This window comes from Salarias fasciatus, chromosome 6, assembly GCF_902148845.1.
Source record: "Salarias fasciatus chromosome 6, fSalaFa1.1, whole genome shotgun sequence".
In the NCBI taxonomy this organism is placed as follows: Eukaryota; Metazoa; Chordata; class Actinopteri; order Blenniiformes; family Blenniidae; genus Salarias; species Salarias fasciatus.
In genome coordinates, this window is record NC_043750.1 from 22176955 (window position 1) to 22191654 (window position 14700).

At 42.2% G+C, this 14700-nt stretch overlaps 1 protein-coding gene across 2 annotated transcripts in view; it reads right to left on the bottom strand.

Moving 5' to 3' along the window:
- nr3c2 (nuclear receptor subfamily 3, group C, member 2) overlaps positions 1-14700 on the bottom strand; it is a 76683-nt gene that overhangs the window by 23995 nt on the left and 37988 nt on the right. For both annotated transcript variants that reach the window (XM_030093172.1, XM_030093171.1), the window contains one exon: positions 9315-9442. In XM_030093172.1, the coding sequence (XP_029949032.1) occupies positions 9315-9442 (128 nt within the window). The remainder of the gene's footprint in view (positions 1-9314; positions 9443-14700) is intronic.

Genomic DNA, 14700 nt, shown 5'->3' on the forward strand with positions numbered 1-14700 from the left:
ACACGGGCTGCAGCTAGACTATTCCTGACAGTGATGCTAACATGGCGAGAATCCCTCCTGCCTCCTGCCTAGCCCTCAGCTAAACCCAATGATCTCCCATTTCAGAGAGCTTCCTTCCGCTCCACTAGCTCTTCACTGTACAGCTCCTCTCCTCCTCCTCCTCCACTCTTCTCCTTCTCTACGCCTGCATCTCCATCCCTCCTTTTCCACACGTCCGCCAGCCTCAGAGCACCATACGCCCACACACAGACAGGCTCATGCTCATGCACACATATACAGTCATTCACTCTCATATGCACACACACACGCGCACGTACACACACACACTCTCATACAGCCAAAGCTGCTCTACTTGGCAATTAAAAAAAAAAAAAAAAAAAAAACTGCAAATGTTGTCTCTGCTTTCATAAGAAATACACAGACATGGAAATCACAATGTAACCCAGATGGAGTGGTACAGTGCGGTGTTGTGACCCCTGTGACCCCGGTATAGGGCTTAGCTCTCTCTGGGTTTATGTTAAAATTGTGTCTACATCTTACCAGTGAGTCGATAGATATTTACATGCAAATGTTTGCACATTTGTGCATATTAATTGATGTTTTGTTTTTTTTTTTCTGCATGATTAATTCATATTGTTTGTTTCTTGTGTATACAAGAATCCTGGCATAGACCGCAATGTTTTCAGGACGAGAGATCGCATGTGCGCGGTTTACATGAAGTTTCCTCTCGATAAATGCATTCTGTGCATTGCCTTTGTTGCATCGACAGTACAGTATTTGTATTTGTGTGTAGGACTGAGCAGAAGTTGTTTTCTGAGCTAGCAGGAGTAGTGCGCAGTGTGTCTGTCTGGCTGCTGCCAAAAGCCAAGGAACCGAGCTGCAGGAGGAGAGGCAGCAGCTGTAGCCCCACCACTATTTCTGGCTAAATCACATGACCGTTACATAAGCCCATTTTTCTTGCTCTAAAAAACAGTAAACTGCGACACAGGAAATACATCGCAGCCATCCCCTAACACAACCCCCCCGTGTGTGTGTGTGTGTGTGTGTGTGTGTGTGTGTGTGTGTGTGTGTGTGTGTGTGTGTGTGTGTGTGTGTGTGTGTGTGTGTATGCACACACACGGACACATACACACAGATAGGCCAGGCCAAATGGCAATTCTGAAAACTCTGGAGCCTTCCTGTCAACTGTTTTCCTCATTTCTTTGAATCTTGTTAATATTTGTTAAATTGAAAAGTACTTTATGAGACAGCCAAAAATCACGTGCAACTATGTGTATCCGAAAGGGAGGGAATTTGTTTATTTATGCACTGTGCCTGCACACACTCACAAGCACTCACACAGCATGTTTACCTCTAAATATGTGCATTTGTTTATCAGCCCAGCAAGTGGCGGGCTTAATCATGAATGTTGCTTTTTCAGTCGTACCTTTAAGATTCTTTTAAAATTCAACAATAACAACGAATCCTTTCATCTAAGCTCTTCTTTTTTTACACGGAGCAATTTTGACTGATATTTTTACATGCATCCTGTGAGAACATGCATCTCCGCTTGTATTAGTGCAACAATTAACAATGATCACAAATTCATAGCATTGTGAAAAAAGAGAAATGCTCAAGAAATGCTGTATTAAATTTCAAAGCTTTGTGAAAACTCTCTTGGTACAATGCACACACTGTCAGCATTGTATCATGACACAGAAACCCTCAGAGTACAAACACAGTTATTTACTGGGGTCCACTCACATCTACTTTTAGCTAATGAGCTCACAATATGGCAACAACCCGCTGTGAAGTCTCTGTTGTCTTTCTGGTTAAACATGCATCGGTTATGAGGACAGCCTCCTGAAAAGGAAACACTGGTTCCTATGGAGGTCCCAGCTTCGCAGTCTTGCAGCCACATGGGAGGATAAAATATCTTATTTTCAAACACAAGTCAAACCAGCTTCAGGCTGTTGCTAAAATACAGCCTTTTAACCTGTCGTATCTAAATTTGGGAGTGAAAAGAGGATTCAAACTTTTTACTTGCAAACCTCTACTATAGAGGAGAACTGACACAAGCCTGAAGGATACAAATCATGGATTGCTATCAGTTCTGAGATCAGTTGGTATTCATTCATTCAAAAATTTCACAAAAAAAAAAAAAAAAGGAAAAACAAAAATCCCAAAAAACAAAGAAAAAAAAACTGAGCTCTCAAAGATGTGATTGTTGTTACTGCTGGGCAAGCAGTATGCAAATCACTGCCCTGCAATAGAACTGCTACTCCAGTTCTCTGGATAACACACAACCAGCTGTGTTGGACAGAGCTCGACACAATTAGACTTTCCTGTCCTCATTATTATTAAAAGAGTTTGGAGCCAATATAAATGGAAGTTGTCATTTTGTGTATGTACTTTCCATATATTATTTCAGAAATGTCCCTCTGGGACTAATAAAGTATTTGTATTCTATTCTGTTCTATTGTATTCTATTCTATTCTATTCTATTCTATTAACATGCAAAAAGTGTGGAGATTTGCCCGGCTTCTTATTCTCTGTTGCCCATAATGCATCAAGTCCTCATTTGGGAGTCAATATGATGAAGAGAAGTGTGTCATTTAGAAAATGAAGCTGGTTTCGACAGTGATTGAAGAGATCTCATCTGGTCTCACTTATGACAGAAGGATGAGGGAGGAAAAAAAAAGGACTTTTAAGATTCGGAGAGTTTTTATACATTTGTAAAGTTATTATTTTCTTTATGTGTCCTTCTTTACATCCTAGAGAGCCGGGTCCAACCAATGGTCCTGAGGCGCTAAAGGGTAGCTGTTACTCTCTACTTGATTGATAGAACCCTCCGTAGTATGTGTGCCGTTCCAAGGAGGGCTATCTTCTGGACTTCTTGGATGTTGATGTTGCCAGGGATCTTGTTGGTGTATTTCTCTAATCCCTTCTTCACAAGTCCAAGAAACCCAATGACCACTGGTATTGTTGTGGTCTTTGTTCCCCACATCCTACTGATCTCGATTTCCAGGTCCTTGTATTTCGACAGCTTTTCTGTTACCTTGACAGAGGTGTTGCTTTCAGATGGTATGGCCATGTCTATGAGGATGCATTCCTTCTTCATTTTATGCTTGATGATGATATCTGACCTATTCGCTTTGACCTCTCTGTCTGTCTGGATGGGCATGTCCCATAGGATGGTGGTCTCGTTGTTCTGGGTGACGGTGTTGGGTTGGTGTTCGTACCACTTATCAGCTGTCTTGATGATGTATTCCTTGCAGATCTTCCAGTGCAGGTAGGCTGCCGCTTTGTCCTGTCAGTGGATATACTCTGTCTTTGCCAGTTCTGGGCAGCCTGAGATGATGTGGTCGATAGTCTCTTCATATCTTCCACAAATCCTGCATTGTGGGTCGGTTCCATCCTTGATGATGCGGTGGTGGTAGGATCGTGTGGCCAGACTCCGGTCTTGTGCCGCTATGATCAGTCCTTCAGTCTCTGCTTTCAGTCCAACTGTCTTGAGCCATTTGTTGGTCTTTTCCTGGTCCACATCTGCCTCCTTGATCCTGTTTGGGTACTTTCCATGCATTGGTTTTTCCTCCCAGGTCTTCCGCAGTTGTAACTGGCCCAGGTGTTTAGCTTTCTGTTTGACTCTGCAGGCATACTTCGTTGATGCTTCGTTCTCTGTTGGTGGGATTTCTGGGACGTTCATCTCCTGCTTGAATTTTGCAGCTTCCTTTTGGATGGAGTAGAGCTTTTTCTTGTCTTCATGGTAATTCACTATTTGGAGAAGTGGGTCTTTTGTTTTATACATTTGTAAAGTTATTATTATTATTATTATTATTATTATTATTATTATTATTATCATTATTATTATTATTATTATTACTACTGCTATTTTTATAAAACATACTTGCTGAAATAAAAAATGCAGAATGATTCTTGTTCCTCCCCTGGTCCTTCATGTAGGACTCATTAAATTGTCATATGCATCTTTTCAGCGACCGTCCCTCCCGGTGCTGTATTTTTACCAGACCATTGAACAGGGAAGCCGGCCCCACAGCCCATCAGATTGCCGCTGCTTATTTGCTTGAACATGAAAGGTGCAACCTGCAGTGACGTCAAAGAACAAAGGTGTTACTCAGGGGCAGGAAGAGATGGAGGTTAGATTATCGTCACACGAGGGACCTGCGGGTCAGCCGGGGTCAGGGTAACTGCGACATGGGAGAAGTAGTCCCAGTTACACCATTGCACATGCAACAAACATATGGCGTTAGTGTTCCTGCAGTGAGAGGCTTTACGGGGAGGGACACTGTTGTATAAATGCGAAATGAATGGTTAGAATTAGCAAACGATCAGGCAACTTAGAAAACAATTGATTTGAAGCCTTTCTTCAAAACGGCCAAACTTTTGCTTCTTTCAGTTTCTAATCTGCAATTATTTTCTGCCTTTCTGTTTTCACTCATTGTAAACTGAACACACTCATTAAAATACTATTACCCTGACATGTGGGGAAACCCAACTAAGTATTTTCTCCCATTTCAATAATGTTCATTTGAAAGAAAAGCTTCATAAGTTGAAGGCCTCCTTTGTGTGAAGCTGAAATGTTAATACAAAATAAGCCTCTACATGTGTCCATTTTATAGTAGATGTATGTACACTGCAATACAGAGACCCGTCCTCAGCCAACACAGGCCAAATACCTATTATCAATGTGGGTCAGACAGATACTTACTGTAGGCTTCACAGATTTGATTTCTACCTAACCCTGTCGAGCTAAACGAGTTTACTATTTTGCAGCCGTGATTGTGCCTGTATGCTTTGCACAGTTCAGGGACCCTCTGATGTGAGACATGTGCCGGAGAACAAGGCTCAGGACAACACGGCTAAATGGCTTCTCTCCAGCCGTTACATGAGCCCCTTGCACACACACACACACACACACACACATGCACACACACAACCTGAAGCACAGACCGAGGCACTGGAGGAAGGATTTTATTCCCACAGCCCGAGCAGGGAACGACATGATTGGCCGGCAGAGCTGCCAGTCAAAGCGGAAACTGAGCGAGAGTTGTCCTTAAACGACCTCTTCCAGAGAGGCGATATCGAAAACTGGGTTTTCAGATTGACGTGAGCGCCATCCGCGCCTCAGTCGACTCATAGAAGAAGACGAGGCTATAACAAGGCTCACCCACATCTCGTGAAAAACTCCCAGCTCAAAAAAAGAAAAAAAAAAAAGGAACAGTAAAAAGAGTATGTGAGCCGAAAACTGGGTCTACTATTATTACAAAGAGCAGACATGCCAAGCCACTGATGACATGTGAATAATAAGCTGGAGTTGAACTCTTCAAATGTGCTCCACATGGAGCCGTTTATTGAGTGCAGCTGTCTTGTATCAACAAACTCGTCTTTAGTGGAGTGGATGCAGGAGAGAGGCGAGTGCGAGTGCGTTCAGCTGATTCCTCATTTCATTAACAGCGATGACACATATTTGTGAACCGTTGTTTTTTTTTTTTGTCTCAGAAGCTTGTTTTCCACTGTGCGGGAGAAATGCTCGCATTGAGGGACTGACGGCATTTTTCCACGTGACACTTGAGTCAACAGCAAGAACATACTCGCCAAATCGTGTAATTGCAGGCACATTATTACCCCTTTTTTTTTTAAATATTTGTTTACAATACAAAACAAATTGAAAGTCTGAGTGAATGCAGCATGTTGGTTTAATAAGCCCTGTCCTACTGTACAAGGCAACCCGCAGCACTGTAGAGAGCAGGTGGAGGAGTGTTCTTTTTACAGGAATGAAGTGTGCGTGTGTTGTCGATGCCGAAAGAATAAACCGGGGGCATTTTGACAAACTTGCAGCCAGAGAGTACTCAGCACTTAATTTAATATTTATACATATTTCACAGGCGCGCAGTTATAAACTTTACAGTGTACAGTTGGCAGTGCCTTCTGGTGGATATAACAAAATTAAGTGGAAGGAATATTTGTCCTCTTGAGGAGGACTGTAAGTGAACAGATTTGGACAGTGAAAGGCCCATGTGGCCAATAGATATTCCAAACAGATGGTCTAAATGTAAACTTAAAATACAGACTTCAAAGAACGACCGCACCAAGGTCCAATGATATGTGTGTGTGTAAAGATTTGATTTTTTTTCCTTTCTTTTTTTTTTTTTTAAAGGGCTATTTAATGATTTTTGACTGGGATCAGGGGAAAATAGACCCTCCACAATCAGAGTATTTGTCTGATTTGTTGAAGAGTCCAGAATGCTAACTCGCTCTGTAGTAAAGGGCTGTGAGCCAGTTAGTCGTCTAATGAGCTACAGCCGACTGAAAAGTTGTCTCCCCCGAGGCAGGCCATGCCAAAAGAAATTAAGCACGGGCTGGATTATTCCCCTTGTACAGATGCCCACTCTCTGCAGTCTTCTCTTATATCTCCAGTGCCAAGTTTAAGTTTTTAACTTTGAGAGAAAAGAGGAGGAGGAGGAAATCGTGGGAGAGGGGGAGGAGTGAAACGTCTCCTCACGTCCTAACTTACACCTCTCCGCCGCTCACTGCTGACGCATCACTTTCCGTCCCTCTCCTGGTTACTTCCTCGCTCTCCCGGCTCCTCCTCTCTTTATCTCTCTGTCTGTGTCTGACTTTTTCTTTGTCCTTCCTCCCCTCCTCCCTCCCTGTATCTGTTTCACTGTCCTCTATCTCTCTCCGCTGTTCAAAATCCTCCTCTCACTGCTTTCATCCTTCGCTCCGCTCCACCTTGCCTCTCCGTTTCCACCTCGGCAGCAGCTGTGGACGGAGGTCGCGCGAGGTAACGGCGCGCACGTTGCATGCAGCCGTGGCGACGTCACGCTGCTGCATGGGCCGCTTTTACAGTCGATCGGAAGAGCGACTTTCCGAGGTGTGTGCGATAAAAAACCTGGCCAAATATTGAGAAAATAAGAAAGTGGCCCTTTTTGTTTTTTCTTTTTTTTTGCAAATCGTTTTACAGATAATCAGAAAACAAGCGTGACAAATACATTTGAAAAATTAAGATGTCTGCACTCTCCGGCGCTTCACCTGACTGCGAGTCAAGTCAGATCTTGAACATCTGCCACCAGCTCTCTGCCCGGCAGGCTTCAAGCAAGAACAACGGCACGTCTGATTCAATAACCGCAGATACATAATCTGGTTTCAGGTCTCTGTAATGACAGTGTGTTAATATCATCAAATCAACGCATGATTCGATTGAGAGGGAGTGCAATTCCTCCAATGGTCAGGAAAACACCTCCAAGCTTCGATGACTGACGCGTTTATGTTTCCTTTTTCTCCTTCCTCTTGCCTGAACGTGGTCTGTGAGGTTTGTATTTTGCATTCAAAGATTCATTTAAATGAGCTAGGCCAGGGCCTCAGGCAATAGGCACGACATGAAAAGCACATTATGACTACTGCCCATTTCCCCCAAACTAAATATAACATAAAGGACGGCCGCTGGAGACTTAACTACATCTCCCCCCCCGATGTGTCACTAGACCTGGTCACAGTGTATAAACGCATTGCCAATTTATGGTAATTTCACTTTTAAATGTAACTTTTTCAAAGAATTTAGATGGTGGACTGATTTACAAAAAGCTACTTGCTACATACATGCAACAGTGTGATCTAAAATAAAAAAAAGGACAAATCTCGGGGGAAATAACTCTTTCAAAAAGCTCTGTATGATGCCTATATGGAAAGAACAAGCTGCTTCGCTGCCTGCTGTGTGTGCCTCTCTGAGCGAGATCCGCAAACTTTGTTCTGTCGGGAAGAAATTCATGTGAAAAATATGAAAATTACTAAAAGCTGAGTTATTGTATTGCACACATTTTCTCATTAACATTTCCCAGCTGGAAAGGCTCTAAGTTTAAAGCCCACTTGGGATAAGATATTCCACCACGAACAGCTCTTGATGAATTGAACACAATATGTGCTAATAGGTTTGACACCTTGAGCTGTTAGTTGATATAATATTGTTAGAATTAGCTTGATATTGGGACTGCATGGTATACCGTTGCATATTACACCGGGGGCATGCTGTGCACAATACCCACATGTCAAGACGTGCGATGTCAAGTTGTGCAAATCAACAGCAAAAGAAGTGATGATCAGCTTTTTGAAAGGAACACTTCACACACACAAACACTGCATGGATCCTGTGATGATGTTCAAACAGCGGTAAGTGTACTGTGTACTCACTCAAAAAGACGAGGTCAGGCCGTCCCGCAACAACCTGACTTCACAAAAAGTTTGCTTCTGCTACTACCGCCATATTCATTCATTTCACCCATCATGCCACTCACACACCATCCAAACGGTGCCAGTTCCAGCTGACTGAAAACAGGGTCCAGACAGATCGCCAGTCCATCGCAGTGCAAACATAAAGAGGAAATCACACACATTCAGACCAGCAGTTAAATGTAAAGCCAACAATTCAAATGAAATATATTTTTGCACTGACAGAGGAAATCAAAGTAGACGGAGAAAGCTCACACATACATGCACACAAATAACATGGACTTACTGAACAGCTCAGACTCAAAACATAAAGATATTGTAGGTGGGAGGCCAGAGTGTTACTCACCACAGCACCATGTGGCAGATGCCACCGAGTGCGTACCATATAATACAAATTACTTAATTTTGTCCTTCATGTGATCTGCTGAGAGATTGGAATGCTTGTCGATTTTCAGAAGACACGAATTCTGTAGCCTTTTTCACAAACTCACACTCACAATATGGCTTTCATGGTAATGCCACTTCTCTAGCAATACGGTAAGGAGTTTTGACACCCCCGTTTTACTATATTATCCATGTAGCGTAGTTCGGCATCAGTGATAATGTTCACGTACCAAAACACAAAGATTATTCGCACATTTATTAAACACCTAAAATAAGAAAAAGAAAATCTTGAACCAGTGTGAACACATGTTAACACTGTGTGTGGAAATGTGTTGTGTACAGAAACCACGATGCTGTGAAATAAGTAGAATGAGAGGCAATACATACATATCTGACTTAACTTTTTACTGCTCACATTTGTAATTTTGGCAGACACTATTGTTGTGGCATTCCTAGATTGTTTGTGTTTTCCGATTTTTTCTTTTTTTTTTTGGTTTTGTTTTCAGAACATTTTCATGCTTTTGTCTGCTTTATATCAGCAGTCATGTTGGCAAATCTGACTTGATTTGAATCCTGGCTTTTGTTATTTAGACGATGATGTCTTCAGGGGAAGCTTCCTCTGTTTGTTTGTGTGTTTTTTTTATGCTCATTCTGAGTTGATATGATAACTGATGATCGCTTGTTCGAGTGCACACAGCCATTACCTTCCACGGCTCTTTTGAAGAAGACTTTGCAGCTCCCACACGTCACCACGCCGTAGTGACACCCCGACGCCTCGTCTCCGCACACCAGGCACACCTTGGCCGTAGAGGACGGTTGTCTTAATGGCGAACTAAAAAAAAGACACAAACAGACAGGAATAAATAAAAAAATAAAAACTCAGGCCAGGCATGACTTAACCAAGAATTTTCACACGTCAACAACAAAGCCGGGTCTGTCTGTCCACTTCTTAGCTGCATTACCGCCTGATATGCATTGTCAAACATCTTTGCCTTTTACAACCCCGTGACAGTAGCAACACAATGTGGCTGGCCATAAAGATGTCTGCCAGCCAGCAGAGGAGGGCTTTGCGCCCGTCTGATTTATAGCTCCGCCGGGCTTCCAGAGATGACACTGACAGAATCATAGAAGAGATTATTTAAATTCAATAAGCAGAGAGACACAGAGCAGGATGTCAAATTTAAGTATGATCCAAAACCCTCGTCCTCTTCTCTGGCATGAAATGTGGGAATCACTGGAAAATGTCTTTAGAGGTGGAATAGAATAAAAAAAAGATATACTAGGAAAACAGTCTCATTACATGATCGTACACAGCCAGTTTAGGGTCAAATATCAGGGGAGCGCTGCAGAGAGGTGTTTTGTATGCAGCATGGGTTGGTGTTTTTATTTATTCTGAGTTTTAACCAACAGGCAAGGCGATGGAGCCGATGACAGTCTGTTGCATTTCTGCCTGATCCTCGCCATTGTTTACACTGGCATCATTTACTTGGTTCACCAGTGACTGATTCCTACAATTACATGACGATTAGAGCTCAGAAGGAACAGCATGTGTTTACTCATGCAGGGATCGCTGGGAGAATCGCTTGCCTGCAGATGAGCCCATGTGGGTCAAAGGTTATTATTATTTTATAATGATTGTCACTATCTGATTTATTATGAATCCAGGTACTTCTGCAATCATGTTTGAGGGGCTAAAATACATTGGTGTGGGTGATTTCCACAAGAATAAAACAGGTTTGTTAACCTAAATTTCAGTTTTCCACATGTAGCAGTGCGTATTCAGTTGCCACACAAATCAGTTCAACTTACAAAATTTTTTTTTTACCTTTTTTAACGCCAGCTGCCCTTCCTGTCACAACTGTGATTTGTTGGTTTGAGGGTAAAAATAAGTCTTCAAAGTGTTCCTAATGTATTCACCAAAATAATATTCTCTTGGGAATGGTAACACATCAAGTACACCACGCAACAATATTTGGAAAAGGTGTGCTTATATGAAGAGATGACTGCTGCAACAACACAAATTTCTTATCTTGTCTTATCTCATGCATGGACAATAAATGTATTTTTGACCTTTTAAACATTTGTACCACATATATTGCAGCCATTACAGGTTATGTAATACCAGATATAACAGGTTAATGTTATCAGTTTATCAAAAATCAATGACCCTGATTACACTATAATTAAACTCAGTCAAAGGAAATGTGCTGATGAAAACAAAAATGTATTTCAGTAAAGCATCAGATCATATCATCATAATCCGGTGATCCATCAGGCATTGTGGATGAGGGCACATAACATGTGTATTAATAGTGCAAATAAAACTTGATTGGGCAGATAATGCATGCCACTTTAATGCTAATTGTTCAATGGGCCAAATATAATGATTTATCAGTCATGTAATAAAATATTTATTGGCAACGTGGATTGAAAGGTTAGATAACGGTCTACACATGTGTAAAAATTAGGTAATGCAGTATACTCATTGATAAAACATTTCCCTCCGCGCTCACATACACACATGCAGAACACACACAAAGAACAGCGTGTAGATGAGTACAAAGAGAGAACACCTTGTATCAAAACATTAAAAGTGGCCTCAGCTTCCCCTTCTTTTCTGTGCTAATTACCTCTCTTCCATCTCAATCAATAACACGCAAGGTGATTGTCTGGTTAACATTCTCCGTACATCCTTCATCAAACCAGCTGCCAAGCTCTCGCTTCCCTCCTCTCTCTGTCTCTCTCTCTCTTTTCCCTCCCTCTCTCTCATGCACACACATTTCCTCCAGGGGACTTGCTGGAAAGGGGTACAGCAACAGCACACTCAGATACAATCAGGACCACTGATCTAATTCCCTCTTGTCCATCTACACACACATTCAATTTGTTAGGACGCTTAGAGGAGTCTCTGGTGAGGTGTTTGTCTGACTTGATCTCTCTGGCATCTGGCCTCATGGTTTCATTTAATATGTGCATGTGTTGCATGCACAAATCCAATCCATGTCAAGATGTGTTATTCAGCATGTTCATGTGCTGAATATTCACCCATGCATTGGCCTTTTTCACACCACCGCTTATCAGTGTCAAGAGCAAGGAAGACAACAGAAGCCGAGGAAAAACAGCCCGGGAAACTTTTATGGCCGAGAAACACGGCGAGCAGCATGTGAGAGGTCCGACTGAAGTACGGCTCTAATACCGAGTCAGTGGTCAAACCCTTTAATGGTGCTGCACATTAAAACCTTGTCGCTGCATGCCAGCCTGCCTGCCTGCTGGTCCACCAACAAGGTGACTTCCCCTCCCTCAGAGAAGTATATAGGTCATTCACTCTCTCTGCTTATGAAACCAGAGCAGACAGGCCAGGCTGCAGTGACTGTGCACCAACGGCTGCCAGTAGCCCAAAACTAAACACAAGCGACCAGACGATCACAAATCAGGGTGCCGACGCAGAGATGCTCGCCCATTGTTTGCATTGTATATTGCTTGATAAAAATGCTCAAAATGTGCCTCATGAGTTAAAGGACACAGGAATTGAGATGTGAAAAAGGTCTGCAGATTAACTAAAAATTGGGACACTGTGGTGAAGTGGCATGTGCCATTGACCACAAGGCCACAACAACGCGGCAAATGAATTCACTTTCTGTTCAGCCTGTCATTTTCCATGCTTAAAATACTCTGAGGTTTGCACTTATGACGGCCCAAAAGACATTGCGCCCCTGCACGAAACATCTTGATAAAGACTGGTGGTTGAACCGTTAATTCCTGCAACACATCACCTCACAGGCTGGAGAGGAACATGCAAGTTTGAAATTAGCCTAGCTTTGTCGAACCACCCAGTTTTGTCCTCATTTACATGCACAGGACTGTCTTCCATTTAATCTTGGTTTTCTGTTGCCTTCCTGACAACAGGTGGTGATATGCTCTCTTTCAGCTGGTCAGAACTGAGCCATTTTCAGTTGATCTGCAATGTTACAGCATGAAGTGTTTCTGTCCACAGATAAAATCCACCAGTTTTCTCCATGTTTACAGTTGGCAGTCAGCTGGCTTCTTCAGTTTGAACTCCTGTTTACCTTTTAGCTCTACTGGACAGCCTAACTTTATGTGTCTCCCTCCTGCAGACTCTGCTCTCTCTTGTCTTGTACTTCCATGCAGGATCTCTGGCCGTGGGACTTCTTTCTCCCATCAAGTCTACAGCATGTTGTTAAGCTTGCAGTTTGATGTAAAATTGTTTATTTTGTTGTTGTTCGTGGTCCTTTTCCCTCTGATTATCTCCTACAACTGACCACAACAAACAGAAAGTCACTTCCCCCGAGTCTGGAACTGGTAGACTGCTAAAGGTTTTTCTTTTTTTTCTTTTCCTTTCTTTGCTACTTTTTCCTACTCGACTGTTTTCTCTCAACTTTATTTGAATATAAAGTACCACAATATGCAAAGACTGCTGTTTAAATAAAACACAAAAAATCTTTAAGTCAAAGTATTCAACCTTTTTTTGAATACTCCTAAAAATATACAGTATGTTTTATAATATGCATGATAATCATATCCCAAAAAGGTAGTGCACTGGTCTGTCGGCTTCCTTTTTGAACTGAGTTTGTTAATTTTTTTTTTTCTTGACCCCTGTCGTCTCTATTTCTGGGTGCAGTCCACAGACTAACTCAATGGGACTGACTGCACAGATCAAAGGTCTCATTCTTCGCTCTAGTTGCTTTTTTCCCTTTTTACAGAAACCCCAGGGCAGCGGTTTCATTGTTTTCAGTGTCCTTTCATCTTTAAAGATAACACACAAAGCCAACAACTGATTTAGTTGCTGTTTATTCCCCATAAGGGTACAGATGAGTGTTAGTACACAAAGCTTGTTCCTTCCCACCGAAATGTGCAAGCAGAAATGTGTGTCTTTCAGTAACTCTTGCGGCCCTTTTGCTGCTTATCGGACAAACACGGTGCTTGTGGGAAGGATATGAATGAAATGACAGAAGGGAAAGAAATGTGTGAGCTCGGATTCTGTGTGCCTACTAGAGTGTGTAAGGACCAAACCACAGGACAGATGTTTGGGCTCAAATTGGCCTCTTGCTTTTGTACAAGTAATTTGGATGTCACACTGTGCGCATTCTTCAAATGGTTCAAATATCTCCACCCTCACTCAGCTGCAGGAAGAATGCTAACTCACTGAGAAAAGCCGAGAAAGGGTGGTCATTTAGGCCAAAGATTTATGACAACCTCTAAAATTGCCTTCAAAAATGACCGCAGACATTCACATGTCAAGAAAGCTTTTTTTTTTTTTTTACCTTTCCTCTTATCATGTGCATAAACTCTGTATACTGTAAACAGGTCAATATGGGTCACAAGAGAGGGTCAGCAGTCATCCTAGCAAAGCGTAACAAGAGCAATTATTTGCTATAGAAACCAACCAGTCAACGAAATCTGACAAATAGAAGATACAAAGGAAGTCCAGGGGCTGTACTTATTCTGGGCTCATCAAGATAACATCGTTATTGTGAATAATTGGCCGTGAGATGGCTGTATGATGGACGACAGCAAGCCTTCATGGTTAAGAATGAACCCTGTGACCCACATAAGTACATTAGCATGGCGGCATCAGTAAACAAGCAGCTGAAACACAGAGGGAGCCACTGTTGTGCAGAAAAACAATGTCCTCATCATGCATGTAACAATGTCTGCTGCGCTCACACGTGTACTGTACTCTGTTTATACTGCTGTACAACCAGTCACCCATTGTAGAGATAAGACTCTGTGTGTGTATGTGTGTATGTGTGTGTGTATGTTTCATACTGACCTGAGGGGCTCATACATCATTGTTTGTATACAGACCTGTTTTAAGATGAGTCTAAAATGAGGGTTAAGTTTAGATTAAATCTGCAGACTATGAATGTAAATCACTGTAATCTTCCCAGAACTCATGAAAACTGTGTGTGTGTGCGTGCGTGTGTTAGACTTTAAAAGTCTAAAACATGAGCGCATGCTTCACTTGAAGAGTCCGATTTGCCTGCCAGAGACAGAAATGTTGGATTCTGCAATATTTGCTCAGAGCAGATTGAGTTGGAAAAAAAAGGAAAAACTGATTAATGAAAAATG